The following is a 19876-nucleotide window of genomic DNA, read 5'->3' as shown; positions in this document are numbered from 1 at the left end:
TCTTATAAGGACGGAAATAATTTTATCATGTATGTTTGTATCATACATCAATATAATTAGTTAGAAAATGTTATTTTTTTGTTTTTTTTTTTATTCAAGTGGCGTCCCTGGCACTATTTCTTTGATGTTTAGCTGTAACAAAGAAAAACAAAATATTTTACACATATGAAAATAATAAAAACAATAATTCATCAAGTTACGGTAACTCTCTTTTTTCAAAATTACTTTTTATATTGCGGCAAATCAAAAATCTATTGAAAATATATAAAATAAATAATAATCAATGTCTTAAAATATAAGAACATAACATATAATCACGTCTATATCCCTTGTGGGGTAGACATATCCAACAGTGTTCAAAAGACTGAAAGGTCACGTTCAGCTGTTTGGCTTAATGATACGTAGAACTGAGACAAAAATATAATATCCTATAGTCATAAAGTCCTATAATGAGAATAACTTTCAAAATTAATTCAAATAAAACACGACATTCATCCACTCACCAGTATGTAGAAATAGATGATTCTTCAAATTGGTGTGCTTCGAGAACCCTCTGGAACAAATGTGGCATTTGAATGGCCAGGAACCGCTGTGGACGTACATATGAGACTTCAAGTCTCCAGGTGTCGGGAACGACTTGGAACAGAGGTTGCATTTGTGCGGCTTTTCCTGTGGGATAAGAAAGTGAAGTTACCAAAAATGCATTTTCAATAGTGGTACTATTATTACACCAGAACAGACTGGATAGAAATCAACCTTCATCATTTTTGGGGTTAACATAAATACGTACATACATAAATAGTGATGTCTATATCCCTTGCGGGGTAGCCAGAGCCAGCAGTCTTGAAAGACTGAAAGGCCACGTTCAGCTGTAAGGCTTAATGATAGAATTGAGATTCTATTAGTGACAGGTTGGTAGCTCATTGCCTCAAAGAAGAATCTCAAGTCTATAAGCTTATCCCTTAGTCACCTGTTATATTGGTGCCGGGAGCCACAACAGATTCAAAGTCTCCTGTAGTATATGTGCATATATGTATATACGAGTGAAAGTAAGCGGATCACTACATCACACAAATATTGAGATAACACCATTAATCGTAGGAAAATTTAATTTTAATTAAACTAATGTTATCATTCGGTGGTGTCTTCTCTGGACGGGATTCGAACCCGGGTTGTGAAGTCAAAATCGATCCTACAAACTAAACTAATCACGCCTTAATAAGTAGCAAATAATTATACACATTAACTTAGTTATGACAGTGAGCGTATGCCATACATACAAATGCATTTATAATGATACATTCACTGTTTTATGTTTCTGTCTGTTCGTATCACAAAAACATTTACGAGTATATGTCACAACAAATATAATTATTAAGAAGCTCTCTTTGAGAGCCTGTCTGCAAATATATTTGCTTATTGTCAATAATATATCTGAATCTTCATTTAATCAATATTGTAGTAAACTTAACCCATATAAAATAGGATAAAGTGTATGTATCACAATTTTATTTTGTATCACAACTTAAAAACAAATATGTTTATTTAACACATAAAATTTGCAAAGGAAGCATAATTTCAATTAAATTATGCGTGACTTCTTTGATCACTAATAGAATGCTAATGGTTGGCAATGCGAATTTGTGAATTAATTTATTCGTGGGAATATATTTTGGTGAATTAAAATACTCGAAACAGTAGCGGAAACCAATGAATAAATTAGCTTTATGTTTACGAAATTATGGTAAAAAGGAATTTGAAGGTTTTAAGAATGATCGTATTCCATGTCCGATTGCTTGTTTTTCTAGAAATATTTTAGAATGCATAAAAAAAGTTGGTTAAAGTGTTAGGAAGTCGATTCCCTAACCCTGGGATATGTATGAAGTTAGGTTTACTTTTTCTCAAAAATCAGATACTCACCATATCATCTCTACACCACCTCAATATGGCAGCCTCAGAGCAATATTTATCAAAAGTGTAACTAAATCTTGTTATAATATTGCAATGAGCGCATCAAACAGCTGGCTCAAACCTAGCCGATTACAAAATAAAAAACTGAAGCCACAGCATCAAGATCTAATAAAAAATTATACATTTGAAATCATTTTGATCTCAGTTGGGAGCCAACAAAGATATGTGGGACATTAACTAGTTTATAATACCATTACTACATGATTGAATAACCACGCCTGTGCTTCCGTTAGCCTGGTCGTTAAAGTTACTGGGTAGTGTACATTAGGACAGTGCTGGCATAGATGCTTAGCCAGTATTATCAAATTCTAGTGCGCTAGTGAGTTCTTTTTCTTTCATGCCAATGTCGTAACCATGGCAACCGTTGCTATGGCATACCTATATAAAGAAGATTGCCTACACGTAACAATAAGTGACTACTTTGAGACAGTATATAAATAATTTGTTAGGACATTTATGTAGCTGGTATTTGGGCGCGGCAGACTTTATAATTGACGTAAAATTTCCACATTAGATTGTACTGATAAAGGCGAGCTAAAGGAAAGAAACGCTATTGTATTTCTAAGTAGTAGTTTCTTGAGAGTGTCCGTGTCAAACGTTGTATTAACACTAAATTCTACACATAACACAATGAGAATATACGATTTAAAAAAAGAAAATTCTATCACTAGTACGCTACACAAGAGAAGTTGGCGTATAATAACAGTTACTCTTTCTTCAAACTATACTTCTTATTTTCTTCTAATTTCCAGTTAACTATTCTTTTTCTTTCTAGTCTTAAGATGATTTTAGTGCAGTTTCTAATTTTTTTGTGAATGTATTCTTCTGTAAATTTATAAAATACACTTTGACACACTACACCCGGACTAAATTAACACTAATCTGTCTGTAGGAAGCGACTTGACCAATGTGTACAATGGTTGTTAGAACAGGCATTTTGTCGTCATCATGGAGTTACATTAGGTAAGTTTTAATGCTCTACCAAATACTCGTATAATAGTAGATAAATTAGTATTGATGAATGTATCCGCCAAAATACCTATATTGGATATATATTATCTTATCAAATTTATACGGTTGATTACAAAAATTTCAGATTCTTAAATATCTCCAACATTTTTTTTATGTACTAATTGATGTTAGTGAATACCACTACTATCAATCATCAATATATTGTAATGTTTTGCTCAGTTATATAAAAGCTCATCGCTCGGTGTTCATTATAAAGATTATACACACATGCGTACTTATAATCACGTCTATACCCCTTGCGGGGTAGACGTGATTATAAGTACGCATCTCTTGGGGAGTAAGGGGGAGAACGGAATTAACATCTTTCCGGCCCCAACAGTCAACCTCACCTGCTCGCGCGGACAAAATACTTTTCATCCGCGGCGGTTTTTCTCGGAAGACCGCGGTGCTCCCTGCTAGACAACGGACGAGGCAATGGCGACCGAGCAGTGGCGGTATAACCACACACCCAACCAATGGTTGGAAGAGGTTGCAGGAGCCTGCGGGATTAAATAACCCCAAAAGACTGGTGCAGAAGGCAAGGGGAAACCACTGCAACTATTTTCCCGAGAAAATTGTCATGGAAGTAAATACACAAGAGGTGCTTTTGCCATGCAACCCGCTTAGCAACCGGCGCCGTGCTGCGTCCGGGGCGCGCGGTGAGAAATGGACTACCGGCCTTGCAGAAGTAGGAAACCAGGCTTCTCATGGAAAATCTGTTACTGGAACATCAGTTAAGCTTCGTAAAATCCAAAAGATAGGAACCTGGAACGTTCGAGGCTTGCTACAACCAGGAAAACTGGACATTGTGAGATGAGAGGTGACCCGGTGTGGCTTGAGCATTTGCGGATTGAGCGAAACTCACTGGAAGAACAACGGTCACTTCGTAACTGGTACCCACACCGTCTACTGCTCTGGAAATGAAAGTGAGAGCCAAAATGGAGTTGCTTTGCTTATTCCAAAACATCTAAATAATTGCGTACTTGGTTACGAACCGGTAAGCGATCGCATAGTCTCTATGAAACTCAAAGCTCTACCTGTCAACTTGAACATCGTGCAAATATATGCCCCTACTAGCCGATCTACAGAGCAAGATATTGAGAGGTTCTATACTCAGTTGCAGATTACCATTGAAAAAATACCCAACAGAGAGCTACTTATTATTTTGGGTGATTTTAATGCAAAAATTGGTACTAACGCCCGACAACACAGTGACTCAGTAGGGAAATTTGGACTTGGTATGAGAAATGAGAGAGGTGAGAGATTTATGCAGTTCGCAGATGAAAACAACCTGGTAGTGGCCAACAGTCTATTCCAGCACCATCCTCGTAGATTGTATACTTGGACATCGCCTACTGGACATCGCAATCAGATAGACTACATCCTTATCCAATCGCGTTGGCGCACATCCGTCCTCAATGTGCACACAATGCCCGGTGCCTGCTGCGGCTCGGATCATGAACTTTTGATGATGAAAATGCGATTAAAACTCAAATCTGCCAGAACTCCTTGTAAACAAAAAAGGATTGAAGTCACAGATATAGAGAAATTCACTTTCACCATCGAGAATAAGTGGACGGAATGGCTAGAAACAAAACGCGGTACGCCAAACCCAAACGTCATGTGGGAAAAGGCCAAACAGCTTATCCAGCAGGCAGCAACAGAGTCTAAAACGCAATCAAAGGCGCACAAGCGGCAACACTGGATGACCGAAGGTACTCTTGCTCTTGTTGAAGAGAGACGTCGGAAGAAAGCTCAGGGAGCAGACATGAGGACTATTAACAAACTGTCTGCTGAAGTCCAAGCAGCATGTAGACGAGACCACAACAACTACCTTCATGCCATCTGTCACGAAATCGAGTCTCATGCTGGAAGACACGAATCGAAAGACATGTACCACAAAATTCGGGTTATCACTAAAACCTTACCATCTAAAACCTGGGCTATAGAAAACAGCGATAATCGTGTGGTAACAGAACTGGTTGAAATCTCCGAAACATGGAAAGGCTACTGTCAGTCGTTATTCCAGGACCCGCACTGCCGCGATTTCCCGAGTACTGTCCCTAATACTGAGGATCTGGAACCGGACATTCTCCTGTCTGAGGTTAGAGCTGCAATAAAACATCTCAAAAACGGGAAAGCCACTGGAAGAGATGCCATTCCCATAGAAACCATAAAAGCTCTAGGAGAGTATGGTGATGAAATTTTTCACGCCATCTGTAATGAAGTATTTCGGACGGGAAATTGGCCCGATGAATGGACTCACACCATATTTACCCCCTTACACAAGAAAGGTTCCACAAAGAAATGTAACAACTACCGCCTTATTGCTTTGATACCACACGCCAGCAAAATTTTTTTAACGAGCGTCTCAAAACATACCTATCTAAGGAGATAGCTCCAGAACAAGCCGGCTTTGTGAAAGGGAAGGGCACTCGGGAACAGATTTTGATTGTTCGCCAGATCATCGAAAAAGCGCGAGAATTCAACAAATCGGTGTATATTTGCTTTGTGGACTTCTCAAAAGCATTTGACTCGGTGAAATGGCCTGTGTTATGGGACACACTATTGCAAATGGGCACGCCTTTACATCTAGTCCACCTTTTAAGACGGCTATACGAGGATGGAACAGCCTCTGTGCGCACAGAAGACGTCTTGTCAGGAAACTTTCGCCCTAGTGCCGGAGTACGCCAGGGATGCATAATATCACCGCTCTTGTTCAATGTATACACTGAGTTAATAATGCGCATCACTCTAGAGGATTGGACAGACGGTGTGAAAATTGGTGGAAACAAAATTGCCAATCTACGTTATGCTGATGACACCACTCTCTTTGCAACTAGTACCCAACACATGGAAGATCTACTTCAGAAAATGGAACGTGTTGGCCTCGAGTTCGGTCTGAAAATAAATCGCAGCAAGACGAAGATGATGGTTGTGGATCGCGCTAACAGTAATTCGCCAGAAGTAACTAGAATCGCGAACTGTGACGTGGTCCAATCGTACACTTACCTTGGCGCTCTGATTTCGAATAACGGTGGATGTATCGACGAGATAAAGCGACGAATGGCAATCACAAGATCGGCAATGGACAGAATGAGAAAAGTATGGAGGAATCGTAGCATCACTAAGATCACAAAGACCAGACTGGTGCGCACGCTTATTTTCCCCATATTTTTGTATGCTGCTGAAACGTGGACATTGCGAGAAGTGGAAAGAAAAAAGATAGACGCCCTAGAGATGTGGTGCTGGAGGAGAATGCTTGGTGTGTCTTGGACAGAGTTCCGCACTAACGTCTCGATACTCCAAGAGCTCGGTATTAAGCAGCGACTATTTCCCTTAGTACAATCTCGCATTTTGTCATTCTTTGGACACGTTACAAGGAGAGGCAACCGATCCATAGAACGGCTTGTTGTCCAGGGTAAAGTGGAAGGCTCTCGACCGCGCGGGAGGTCACCCATGCGATGGACCGACCAAATAAAGTCTGTGATTGGCGGTTCACTTAACGAGTGCAGCAGGATGACTTCCAGCAGGGAGAAATGGCGGGACATCGTAAGGCGCACATTGGCGCCCGCCTCCAACACTACATGATGACCACGACCACTCTGTCAAGAGTGACACGACTAAGAAGAAGATCTCTTGAAAGGACTAATAGGCAACATTCAGCTGTTTTTTGTTCAAAAAGATTCCAATTATATAAAACCTATATACAATGATAAATATGCATAAATAACAGGAGACACATAGATTATAAATCCTAACTGAAGCTATAATCATGTCAATAAAGTGTACGGCATACAGAACAACATCATGTCATTCAATTGTCATTTACAACAAAAATAAAGGAGTTACTACAAAGTGACCGCTGATGACACATTCGGCGGTAATAAAGAATTGAATATACCATATCGCCGCGGCTTCCCATGTACCAAATTACTCTTTAAAGACAACAGAATGACAGTAGATTTGTGGTTTCCTTAAATTTAAGCGTTTAATTTCGTTTCTCTATGGTTGAAATTAATTTTCATGTCTATGTGTTGGTTCTTTGTCTTGCTTCCGTATGGCACTCATGTTTTACTGAATTTTTTGATGACAATTTCAAATTTAACAACATCATATGCACCATAATTTTCAAGTACTTTCGAATGATTGTCTAATACATTAAGTATTTTTTGTCTAGATATAACATGTTGTAGTATGTTTCTGATTTTAATTTCCGTTACTGTTTCTTTTGTATTTAACATAAAAATATCTAATAAATCACTTTTATTACGAACAGCCCCTCCCTCTTCATTTTCACTATCCTCACTAATATTCACACTCACAAAAAGCTGTAATTATACCGCGATATGACGTCTAAATTTGGAAGTCGATTTGTGTGGTGTTTTTTGTTTCGAGTCCTGTACTTCTTAATATAGCTAGATTGGAGCAGTAGCTCGATAAAGGGGCAAAAAGGACGTTATATTGAACCTTCCTGCAACCGAATATTGTGAATAAATCAATAAACAAAGAGCCATTAGTTGTCTGACGGTTTCCGATGGATAAATCACGGTCAGGCAAAAACTGGTTACGATCTGCAGTAATGAAGAGATGTTGTTTTTGAAAATTAATATGCCATATAGTCCCAGTATATGGTGAAATTAATTTTTAAAAACATTTATTTATAAATATATGATTTATTATATAGGGTACCTTACGAGAAAGAAACATTTAAAAGTTTAGAAAAAACTCGAAGACCACATGCAGCTAAATAGTTGAATAATGGAATTGAAAATTAGATAGTATCAAATAAGGCCCATCACTTGTTAGAAGACCAAGTTTATAAACCCTTGAAAGAAGTTTACTATCAGTGTGGGAAGGAAGAAAGTAGTGTAAATTTTACCAAGGACCCCAGGGCGAGGATGTCACTGTGAACAGTATGTGAAATAAGACAGGCGGCAGGATATATAAGTTTCAATACAAATCTTAATTCGCTTTCAATTAACCGGTAGCTATTCTGAATGAACTTAAATCGTTTTAAAATCTTTATCTCGATGAGAATCGGCAGTGACGTATGGGGACGATACGCCTCGTTCGCGTTATGGAAATCCCATGCAAATGAGATGCGGTTGTAGTTAATTTAACGAAATATATTGATGGTTCCATGCAATCCCGGTATTGCTCGTTAGTAAACGCTTGTCAGGATATGCAGTTTGGTTTGGTATTTTTTTTTTATCAGTGACAGAAGCTTTGGATGGATATAAAGGCCTGAGTACACGAATAGGTGAGAAGCAGCACTCTATGAAAATGGACTGCAACAAGTTGTAATATAAGGAAGTCTTCGAACTCGTCACACCGAATTGAAACGCGGGCTAGGCTCGAACTGCTCTGCATTTAGTGACTTAACATAAGTCAAGTGTACACGTACGTAAAAGTTTTATAAAATAGTTGATAATAGGAAATAAAACAAATGAAGTGCATACTGAAATTAAGTATGTATAAATGAAGGTATTCATATATAAAAAAACATAAGTAAAAGGGTAACCAATTTAATTGAAAGTTCCATTGGAACTAGTTTCAATCTCTCTGCCTCGTGCGTACTCGTAAATCTCAAGTTATTAAATTAAATTATTGATGACATAAATTAAAAATCAAGACAATCATAAAAGGAAGAAATATGTATAAATGGATTAGGCAATATACCACCGTAATAACATAGACTGCGCATCCATACAATCAGACTCATCAATATTGATATATCAAGTATAACTAATTAAATATACCTACCTCAATTAAATTTAGTTCCAACCAATCAATATGCAGTTTCGGCTTTGAAGACAAGAACCATATTAATTGGTAGCGCATATCGAGTACTACGAGAATTATGATTAAGGCTAGTAAGTATTGGAATAATAAGGGCGATGTCACACTTGATTGTCAACCAGCTTTTGCTCAGGTTTCGCTTGTTCGGGAATTCAAAAATAACAAATAACTTTTAGTATCTCGAATTTTACATGCCAATCGGTGTGTTGTTTAAAGGGCCTGCTTGGCACAGTTATGTGTCTAGACATTAGGTCTCTAGGAATCTATAGGTTCCGAGTTGGATTCTAGATCGTGATGGAAAAATATCATAATCTTTTTCTGCCTAAACATACATACATATATCACATCTTATCACATACTAGGTATCTAGAGTCTCAAAAAAGTCTGAAAGGCTATATTCTTTTAATGATGAAATTAAGATTCAGATTTTCACAGGTTGCTGCAAAGAATACCGAGTTCTTTTGTGTAATACATATAATCACGTCTGTACCCTTGCGGGCTAAACAGAGCGAACAGTCTTGAAAAGGCTGAAAGGCCATGTTCAGCTGTATGGCTTAATAATGGAATTGAGATTCAAATAGTGACTAGCTAGACGGGTTGCTAGCCCATCACCTACAAAAGGAATCCCAAGTTTATTAGCCTTTTCCTTAGTCGCCTTATACGACGTCCCTAGGAAAGAGATGGAGTAGTCCTATTCAAAAGTTCCGCAAACAACACGGTACTTTTTAGCTTTTCTGCTTAAAAGTTATGAGAAATAAATGAACTGAGCAAAATTTATAAATTACTTATTTTAAATAATGTATTTATCAATGGCATGGTAGTATACTTACAAAGTCCACTAGTAACTATATTTTTGACAGCTAACGGTATTTATTAGTTCAGTCAAGTGTAAGACCTTCCTTACCGCTATTTCATTAAGTCGCCTCCTCCATATAATTTAATCAGCGCGGCAAAAGAACGATAAAGAATGATTGATAGAGGGCCGATGCGCTTGCGACGGTCAGATAAGCCGTGCGATTTTAACGAATTAATTTTTAATGGTAATGTGTACGGAGTTGAATCAGTTTTTGTATTGTTACATATATATGGTGACGTCTATATCCCTTTCGGGGTAGACAGAGCCAACAGTCCTGAAAAAGACTGAATGGCCACGTTCAGCTATTTGGCTTAATGATAGAATTGAGATTCAAATAGTGACAGGTTGCTAACCCATCGCCTAAAAAAGAATCCCAAGTTTGTAAGACTATCCCTTAGTCGCCTTTTACGACATCCATGGGAAAGAGATGGAGTGGTCCTATTCTTTTTGGTATTGGTGCCGGGAACCACACGGCACTTTTGTATTGTTTCCTATAGCGAATTTGTTTTCTTCTTCCTCCTCTAGTCCCGATCACATTCTCACCACTATATACGGAGATAGGTTTTTACACGATATGATACCGGCTAACCTCCGCAATCTTTGCAGGGGAACAAAAAATGGTATTGAATCATGGTTACACACCCAGTTACCTGAAAGTGCAGGTTTCTTCACGATATTTTCCATTACCGTAAGAGTATTTGTCAAATAATTCAAACTAATGTAGGTTCATAACTTCGAAAATAGTAATTGCCGTGGGGTGGGATTCGAACGTGTGCCTTTTTGCGTCATACGCAGTTTGGTATGGTCAAAGGCATACCCCGGACTCTTCACCAGAGTGGTGGGGATGCAACCGGGACTAAAGCCAGGAGTTAGAAGGGTTCACTTGACATGACCTTAGACCAGAGCGTCTTTGATTCGATACAGAATTCGCCTAGGATTTACATTTATTACCCTAAGCTTGTTCTCAAATGTTTTTGTTGCATGAGAATAAAATATAGGATTCTTCTTTTTGGAAATTCACTCGAAAGTGAAGCTGTTAAGAAAAGCTTTATCTGATTTAATATTAAAGTGATGCGCAAAACGATTCTTATGCTATATTTTTCATAAATAAATATTCTTACTTATCTATAACCTGTCATTATTTTAACATACTATTAATAGAGACGGTAAAACGAACAAACTAATAAATCAATAAAATGTCTACCGTGTACGACATGTAAAAAGAAAAAAAAATAAAGCATTTTTATGCTGGCAACAAAATTAGCCGAATATTAAACTTTATATTTTAAGAACAAAAGGTTCAAGTTACTTTGTGATTATCATTGCTCACATTTTTGAATGACATCCGAAAGGGTACTTAACAAGTTATAAGTAAGGCAAGCTATGTTTGTTAATTCATTTCATCGTGCCGAAAGTGTGAGATAGCGTCAAGTTTTTGTTTTTTAGGGTACTGTACCTCAAAAGGAAAACGATAGCTTTAGATATGTGTTCACTTGATTGATATTTACCTCAACCAGAATATTTAATCGAGAAATAATTAAGAAGATGCGGGCCTTTGCCAATCGTCAACCCTTTCATTTGATCCAATAAAATAATAAAAATTAAATTGCTAAACTAAAGAACGTGATGTGCAGGTTAAAATCCTACCACGGCTGCGTAACAATGAGTTATAATTTAATTTCATTGCTAATCGGCGTTTTAAAACTATAAACATGATGAGGAAACTTGTAAATTCAGACTTCTGGGTGTATAACTGCGCAGTCATGATACAGTTTGAGTAAGGTTCTTCTGCATAGGTTGTGGAAGTCATTCGGTTCAGATCCATTGGGAAATTAATTTGTATATAAACTTGATCCCTGAATCGTTACCGTGGGCTTTTCCAAAGAGGTAAGGACGAAGTGAAGAAAATGATTGTCTAAAATGCACACAAATCTTCATTTTAGTTGTGTCCGTATTGGTTTTTGTATATATATAGTAATTATACCACAAAATATATAAAGGAGAATATATATCTTCTACATCTGCGTTTTGAAAGCGGTAGTGAGTAAATATAACTATACCTACTGACGTCAATAAGCGATACCTTGTATCCTATTATGAAAACAAATCTATTTTTAGTTCTATACAAATCAAATTAAACTACACTGTTGTATAGCGAGCTGTTGCATACTGAAAACAATGTCACTAGTATAGATGTGCAACCAGGAAAAAAACGTAATGGTCCATTTAATCCATAAAGGACCACAACAATAGATAATCGACTATTGCAAGGAAGTTTCAAGAAACCACTGTTAATTTGCACATCTGTTTTTATGTCATTATGTCTATTGATGCGGATAAATTATCCGCACGCATTTCTTTATAACTTAAAAAAGGCTTCGCGATGCTTGATTAAAATGAATTATGTTTGATGGCAACACTGTCATTATTTGTAGATCAAGCTTCCAGCTGCCGGTGGCACGTGAGTCGGAAATAACGTAAACACAGAAGTGACGCCTTCTTATTGGAAAAGTTTGGTGTGATAGAAAAATCGTTTGATAAAATTATGCCAATTATATCATTTTCTCTTATATGCTGTTCCAATTTGGAAGAATATAGTAACACGAACGAGACAGCCTTTACATGTCAAAGAAAGCACATTATAAAGTTTGACATTTATTTGAAAAACAAATAAACAAGCTGTAGCAAAGAAATTTGACAAAAAATGTTTTAATATTTTGACACAGATTGAAATGGATGGCCTTAATATAGATATTTTATTATTTTAGTTCACTATTTTTCAACAATCGTTTCAATCTCTTAATCAAAATCACCAATCTGTACAGTCTTTATTTTGCGATAAGTCTTAGTATTCATCGTCGTAAAAAGTTGTTGTGTAACAATAAGCTAGGGAGATTCTCGTGTTTTTGTTCTGCATAAAAAAATGTTATCCCGCGGCGCGGCGCAAGCGCATACAACGCGGCTCGTTTGTATAATCTCGTACGGTAGATGCTGTGGTGCGATTATTTCAACAGTGAAAGGTGTGAATATGCCTATTTTATCATACGTGAAAGTATGTAACGAAATTTCTTTTAATGAATTCATTATTCTGATTTACTGAACTGCGAAAAGTACTGGCATCTTTTTACTTTTTTTTTAAGACTTTAGTAAAAAAGAAAGAATTGCAAGAATAAAACTGATATCAGAAATTGGTCTAACTCACTATATACTCATAGTATTAAGCAAAGACGTAAGAAGCTTCTTGTCGTTGTCTGTGTATGCTTAGAACTTAAAACAAACTTTATCAGTTTTTTTTTCATAGATAAAGTGATTCAAGGAGAAGGTTTTTTATATATATATATGTGCAAATGCTACCCGTACTAATCCGGAGTGGGTCGCTAGTTTTTAAAATAAATTAATGTTAAACATAATAATTTATCTTTGAAATACTTAAATGTAAATATAATTAACTCAATAGACTTTTTTCATAGATATAAAAATCACTTAGTATTGTATAGAGGTCCGCTTCTATAAATAAAGTTTCTTCCAAGAGAAAACAAAAGGGCCATAGCATAAGTACTTTAAACAGAATAGATGGGAAAACAAGTTTTCGACTCACTTGATTTGTTATTTGGTCCAACTACGAATATAAAATCATTGTTAAATATTGTTCCGTAAAGTCTTGAGGCTACAGAACACTATATTGTTTTTGAAATGTTATTTTGCGATGGGCTAGCAACCTGTCACTATTTGAATCTCAATTCTATCATTAAGCCAAATAGCTGAACGTGGCCATTCAGTCTTTTCAAGACTGTTGGTCTGCCCCGCATGGGATATAGACGTGACGTTATTCTTTAAAAGCTGTGTTTTTGGTAAGGTACTTTGATGTGAACCACTTTTCATTATTTAACGTTGTACCTAGCTGTTGCTACTAACCATTAATATGATCCTTTCAGGTACCTGGTCAACTGGAAGAAATCCCTCCCAGGGATAAGTCCGCCATTGTGCATCATTGTTTGTGTCATACTATGTTTTTTGTAACTCCGTTATGTACAATGAAGTATTTACAAACAAACAAAATGTATGTTCTATAAAACCTCGATGCCAACCAGCGATATAAGTGATATAGCACCTAGAAAATAAAAAGATCCTAAAATTCGACCCTTCCGTGATGAGCAGAATCAATTTATAAGAAAAATTTTTGCGTAGCGACTACGGAGTAGAACTTTGTTCAATTTACGTGCTGGGCACTGTACTTTGGCTTCACTTTTGTGAGAATTCTAACAAAAAACAATATTATAATAAAAATATGAAGACTTATTTTATGTTTAAGAAAAAAATAAAACACAAAGAATTGAAAAACAAATTTTGAATTTAGAACTTATTATATGACATGTATACGAAACAAGTTTGTAATTAGCGTGATAAAAATCGAATTTTTTAACATCACCCGTCACATTAGTTCTTCAAACTCGTATCAGTACTAGTTCGATACATTTCTTTTGAAAGTTGGCTAATAAAACTCATTTATTGACTTCCTGTTGTAATGTTTCCTCCAATTTGTCGCTTGTAGTTAATATAACTGTATTATTGGATTGTTGTATATCTATAAAGATGTGTTTAAGAGTAGGTATACAGAAATCTGTAAAACGTAAGTAGATCATACAATTATTATTTGCAACGACCATGCATCATATAATAATATAAGGAAATAGGTGCAGTATTTTCATCAATATTCCCATGTTTTTGGGTTAATGTCGGCCAGTCAGAAGTGTTATTTGTAAAAAATTAAGATATGTTGAACAAAATGTCATATTGTAGTCATAAAAAAACATATAAAAAATAAGTGAAGGGCCGCCATCATAATAAAAATATCAACCTTACCAATTATAAGCAGTCTCCACCAAATGTCGGTATAAACGATTCAAAAGGGTAACGTCACCTGTTACATAATCTTTGAGTGACAAAAAATCCATCACCTTTACCCGAAAATTTCGTAAATTTGATGTAATTAGAAGTCAAATGATACTTAATAATTACCCTTCGGACCAGTCAAAAGAGACCTTACTCTGAAATCGCAACGTCTTTCGTACGCAGATACATTCAAGGCTTTTTATTTTTCTGTCGTTTTTTAGAAGTATCTTTTTCTTTTTTTAGAAGTAACTTTCCACCATAATAATTTTCATATAAAATCCATCTTCGATCTTTTCGATCTTCGAGTTTTGACCTGCTGGTAGGCTGTCATAATAGCACCCACGCTCATAGGACAATTTTGACTTGCAAACTTTCCGTTATTTCATTTTTATACAAATTAAATAAGACAATCCACAAATAGTTTGCTGGCAACTACACGCTAATTACTTATTCAAGTTACATTGAGCACTAAGTCGTAACACTTAAAGCCTCATTTGCTTTATCTTTTCTTACGCAGCTTCTTACGAAACAACGTTGTAGGTTGATAGTATGGGACTCGAGGTGGCATCGGAAAGGGCATAATAAAAAATGCTGTTTCCGATTTAAGAGCCCTTTAAGGGCAGGTGTTGATGTTAATGATAATATAAAAATGGTATGGCATCCATGATGGTAGACAGCTCAAAAATAAGTATTAAGAAAGAATATAGTTTAACTCCGTACTGATATCAATTAAATTAATTAATTAAAAGGACAGATTTATAAATCAATGGCATGTTCTTATAGCGGCACATTTGGTAGTCCAACAAATAGTGAGCACAGTAATAATCTCTTTTGTTTGGAGGAATTCTAGCTGATACCAGATCTTGTTTGTTTATTTGTTTGTTTGTAATATCTTTATTGCATAGAAATTTACACAGTAACAAGAAAATAGTACAAAGTTAAAAATAAACAAATCACTAGCATCTAGATCTTCTTCCTTGGATATCATCTTTTTGCATTTATAATGTTAGATGATTGAAGGACAGATGGAATTTAGATTGAGAAAGAGTGAAAGGTTGCTAGTCCATCGCCTAAAAAAGTCAAAAGCCAGGTTTTTTTTATTCAAATAGTTTGGTTCGGTATGTGATCTCGCAAACGTGGGATAGTACAAAAATGGGATTAATTTGAATACTGACGCAGAGTCACCGTTTGACGGGCATGCGAACAAATCGCGTCATCAGACAACTTGGTTGGATTCTTCGCTCCTCGTTACTCTTGTTGTGTGGTCCAATTTATAAGAGAAAGATATTGGATAGCAATCTGATTCCATGGAGAATTTGGCATTTAAGTACCTAAACTTAGTATATAGTACGGTTAGTAGTGCCGTGTGGTTCCCGGCACCAATACAAAAAAGAATAGGACCACTCCATCACTTTCCGAATGATGTCGTAAAAGGCTACTAAGGGATAGGCTTACAAACTTAGGATTCTTTTTAAGGCGATGGTCTAGCAACCTGTCATTATTTGAATCTCAATTCTATCATAGCTAAATAGCTGAACGTGGCCATTCAGTCTTTTCAAGACTGTTGGCTCTGTCTACCCTGCAAGGGATACAGTCGTGACCATATGTAGGTATGTATAGTACGGAAAAAATCCAAATTTTATTGAAACAATTCAGGTATTTCAATTCTATTTTCCAGGCAGTCAACATTTCCTTGACAATTTTTTGTATAAATCTATGTATAATTTATAAACGCTTGTTTCTCTAAACTTAGACCACACACTACGCTTTGTGGGACCAGCAATTGTGAGCACAAAGTGTGTGGCGTGGCGGAGGCAGAGACAGATTGACAACAAACAAATAACGATGCTAACGAGTGGAAACGCGTCAACTGACCACTTTCTTGTCCGCTGTCTTTTGCAAAAGGAAATTTATCGTTGAAGAACTATCGGGATAATACTCTAACTAACACTAAACCCTTTCTAAACAAAACCTTTCATCGAGACTTATATTATAAATGCAAGAGTCTGTCCGTTATGATTTCTTCACGGTTGAACAGTTAGACCGATTTTGACGTAATTTCAAACGTTGATACGTGGTCTTCTGTCCAGGTTTCTAGGTTTCATATGGGACATGAGAACTTTGAGTACACACAGTTTGTGCCATTTTATTTAGTACATTTTGTTAGTTATGATATAACACTTCACAAGACATATCAAGTCATCATCTAGGTAAAGATTTTATTTTAGGAAATCCTATAACTAGGATCTGCGATTTCAATAAAAATATACATACAAACATATAATCACGTCTATATCCCTTGCGGGATAGACAGTAGTAGGGCCAATAGTCTTGAAAATACTGATAGAATTGAGATTCAATCAGTTACAGGTTGCCAGACCATCGCCTAAAAGATGAATCCCAAGTTTTTAAGCCTATCCCTTAGTTGCCTTTTACGACATCCATGGGAAAGAGATTAAGTAGTGCTATACTTTTCTCTATTGGCGCAGGAAACCACACGGCACCTTTACTCGTACTTTTAAAAGCAGAAAAATCTGTAATAGTAATTTTATATTTAATGATGCTTGTTTCATTAAAATAACAAAAGATTTATTACAATCAACTTAAGGTTTAGTTTATCTTTGCGCCAAATTTCAGTAAATGTAGAAGGAAGAGGTACCCATAAAATATCTTTAAATATTGAATTTAATGTTAAAACAATCAATTCCAGTTCCCATTGTATCAGCCAAGGGTATTGTGAGACTTATTATTTATTTTGAGCTAACTGGCTCCGCTCTCAATCTTCCACCTCGCTGACAGTTGAAAGGACCTTTCAGAATGGCTAATCAATCAGCGGGCATGTAGATTGTTAAGGAGAAATGAGTTAAAAAGATTATCTACTCTTTAACGTTGATATATATACATAGTTTAGTGTGGTGGTAATAGTGCCGTGTGGTTCCCGGCACCAATGGAAAAAAGAATAAGGACTACTCCATCTCTTTCCCGTGGATGTCGTAAAAGGCGTCATCTTTTAGGCGATGGGCTAGCAACCTGTCACTATTAGAATTCCAATTTAATCATTAAGCTGAACAGCTGAACGTTGCCTATCAGTCTTTTCAAGACTGTTGGCTCTGTCTTCCCCGCAAGGGATATAGACGTGATTATATGTATGTATTAATGAATTCAGTACCCGATATAGCCCATCTCACCCAGCACGGTTCACACATACCGTGAGAATCCATGGTCTGCCGGTCAGCGCGTCTTCGGTAACGTCTTCACGGTTCCTTGAGTTCACATGAGAGGATTTTGGTTATGTTGTCCGTTGCGATTTACTTATTATATATATATAATACGGATGTGAATGAATGTGTCAATTGTTGTCATTTTTAACGCGAAACAATTCTGCTTAAAGGTTATAAGTATATAAGTATACCTACTTATATATAAGTATATAATTTCAAAGCAAATGTTACAAAATGTACATGTCTACGTATACATACATTGGAAAATCTCGTTAGTATTCGTTTCAATAAGTATGAATAATTAATATACGGAACAATCAGGAGATTAATTCAACATATCTACATATGTACTAAGTAATTAAGCTTTATCTCGAGTGAGACATATAATTTTGTATTGGGTTTAAACCAGTAAAAATTGAATAAGTAGGTAATTAAATAAATAAGAAATATTTCTGTAAATAAATCAATAAGTTAATAATTGTAACAAATTTTCAATCAAAACAACAAATAAAACGAATTTGCGCGGCGTTCCGTGTTATAATCTAGAGTAAAAACATAAACAAAGAAAAAAAAACAAAAGCAGTGCACATAAGCGCATCATCGCCGTGGTCACAGTTGCCTGGGCAAGCTGGGTTCCCACGTTGACCTGACCTGGTAAATTATTGGCCCCTTAACTACCTGGTCGCAGGTGCACCTTAAGAAGTTAGGGTTGACAGCGAAGACTTTTTAAGACGCTGACAGAAATAAAAAAAAGTGCGGTTTTCTGTTTGATGCTGAATCTTTCTTGATTTATGTCTATGTTAAGGATTTTAATGTAAAGGCGAGTAAAAAAGTGTATGCATAAATATGATTCTGTTATAGGACTAAAGTATAAGTTCAAGTTTGAAGTATTTAAGTGACACCTTGTAAACTATTTTTACGTATTAATCATACCGACATCCTACCCATATTGATTTATACTGAAATATTCGTATATTTCAGTGCTGTCTTACTAAGTCAGGAAGCGGAAATTTCGATTTACAAATCATTGTTTGAACATATCTATTTTGAAGATACGATAAAAATGGAATAAATAAAAAAGTCTTATATTTCCTACAATTTGCAGAAAATCTGGATTCAAACTACTTACCATCTTAAGTTAATAGACTACTCCTGTACTGACATTTACAGACAAACATATACAAATTAAAAATGTACACAACAAAAATCATACATAAAGTGACAGCCCTGTGTTCACTAAGCGTATCCTTGTGTGATTTTCTTAAGACTCGGACACATGAGGTCATAGTTAACGTAAAAACTTAAGGTGGGGCGTTATGGGAACTGAGCACAATAACACACAGTATGCACCAAGCTTTACCGAACCGTAGTATAGCACTTGAATATATTATCGTCATTTAAAATGGATAATTATGTTTTTATTAACGCTTCTTCTTATTGTATCTCATGGGATTTTTCATGTAAGTACCAATTAAGTCGTTATTTTTATGTAAGAACGCGATTTTTCTATATTTTAACCGAGGTAACTACCAAATAAATACTTAATTAAAACGCTGTTTGCTTTTTATAAATACGTATGTATATTACATCGTTATTACGGGGTAGACAGAACCAAACAGTCTCTGAGCAACTCGAAGGCAATTTATTTATAACACAAAAACATTTTAAAAATGGAATTCTGGAATCAGACAAACAACAATTTACCAGTAAAAACTTGCGTATATAAATATTTAACGCTTACGAGTGGCGTGTAGTCCATTTCTGGACTGTACTGTGTTCAACCATTTTTTCCCATATCGGCGCGGTAATGGATATAGAACATTTTGTTTGATCTTCATTCCGTACATGGCGCAATCGTTTATCTAATAAAAACTGTAAGAACATAAACAAAGGATTGTTTATTTGTTGGTACAAATGAATAAAATCAGTTGCTTACGTTATAAAATCAGGATATTTTCAATTTTCTTTAGATAATATAGTAATATGTATTTATGTTAAATTAAAAATATAATCATAATTTAAAGTCGTTCCCGTGATTATTATCCAGTAATTATTCATTTACTCCGTTGTTATGACCGGATCAAAATCTGTCAGTCATCTTAAAGAAACCTGAATATTTATA

The 19876-nt window shown here is 35.9% G+C and overlaps 1 protein-coding gene across 1 annotated transcript in view; it reads right to left on the bottom strand.

Annotated features, from left to right (window-relative positions):
* Window positions 1–94: 94 nt before the first annotated feature.
* The window catches only part of LOC106130871 (zinc finger protein 177), a 68094-nt gene continuing 48312 nt past the window's right edge, over window positions 95–19876 (bottom strand). Inside the window, exons 6-7 of the mRNA XM_013329805.2 lie at window positions 504–669; window positions 95–132 (exon numbers count right to left, since the gene is read on the bottom strand). Of these exons, the coding sequence (XP_013185259.1) occupies window positions 95–132; window positions 504–669 (204 nt within the window). The remainder of the gene's footprint in view (window positions 133–503; window positions 670–19876) is intronic.

Source organism: Amyelois transitella, chromosome 14 (genome assembly GCF_032362555.1).
Source record: "Amyelois transitella isolate CPQ chromosome 14, ilAmyTran1.1, whole genome shotgun sequence".
NCBI lineage: Eukaryota > Metazoa > Arthropoda > Insecta > Lepidoptera > Pyralidae > Amyelois > Amyelois transitella.
The sequence above is the reverse complement of the archived record's forward strand: the minus strand, read 5'-3'. Positions and strand labels throughout refer to the sequence as shown.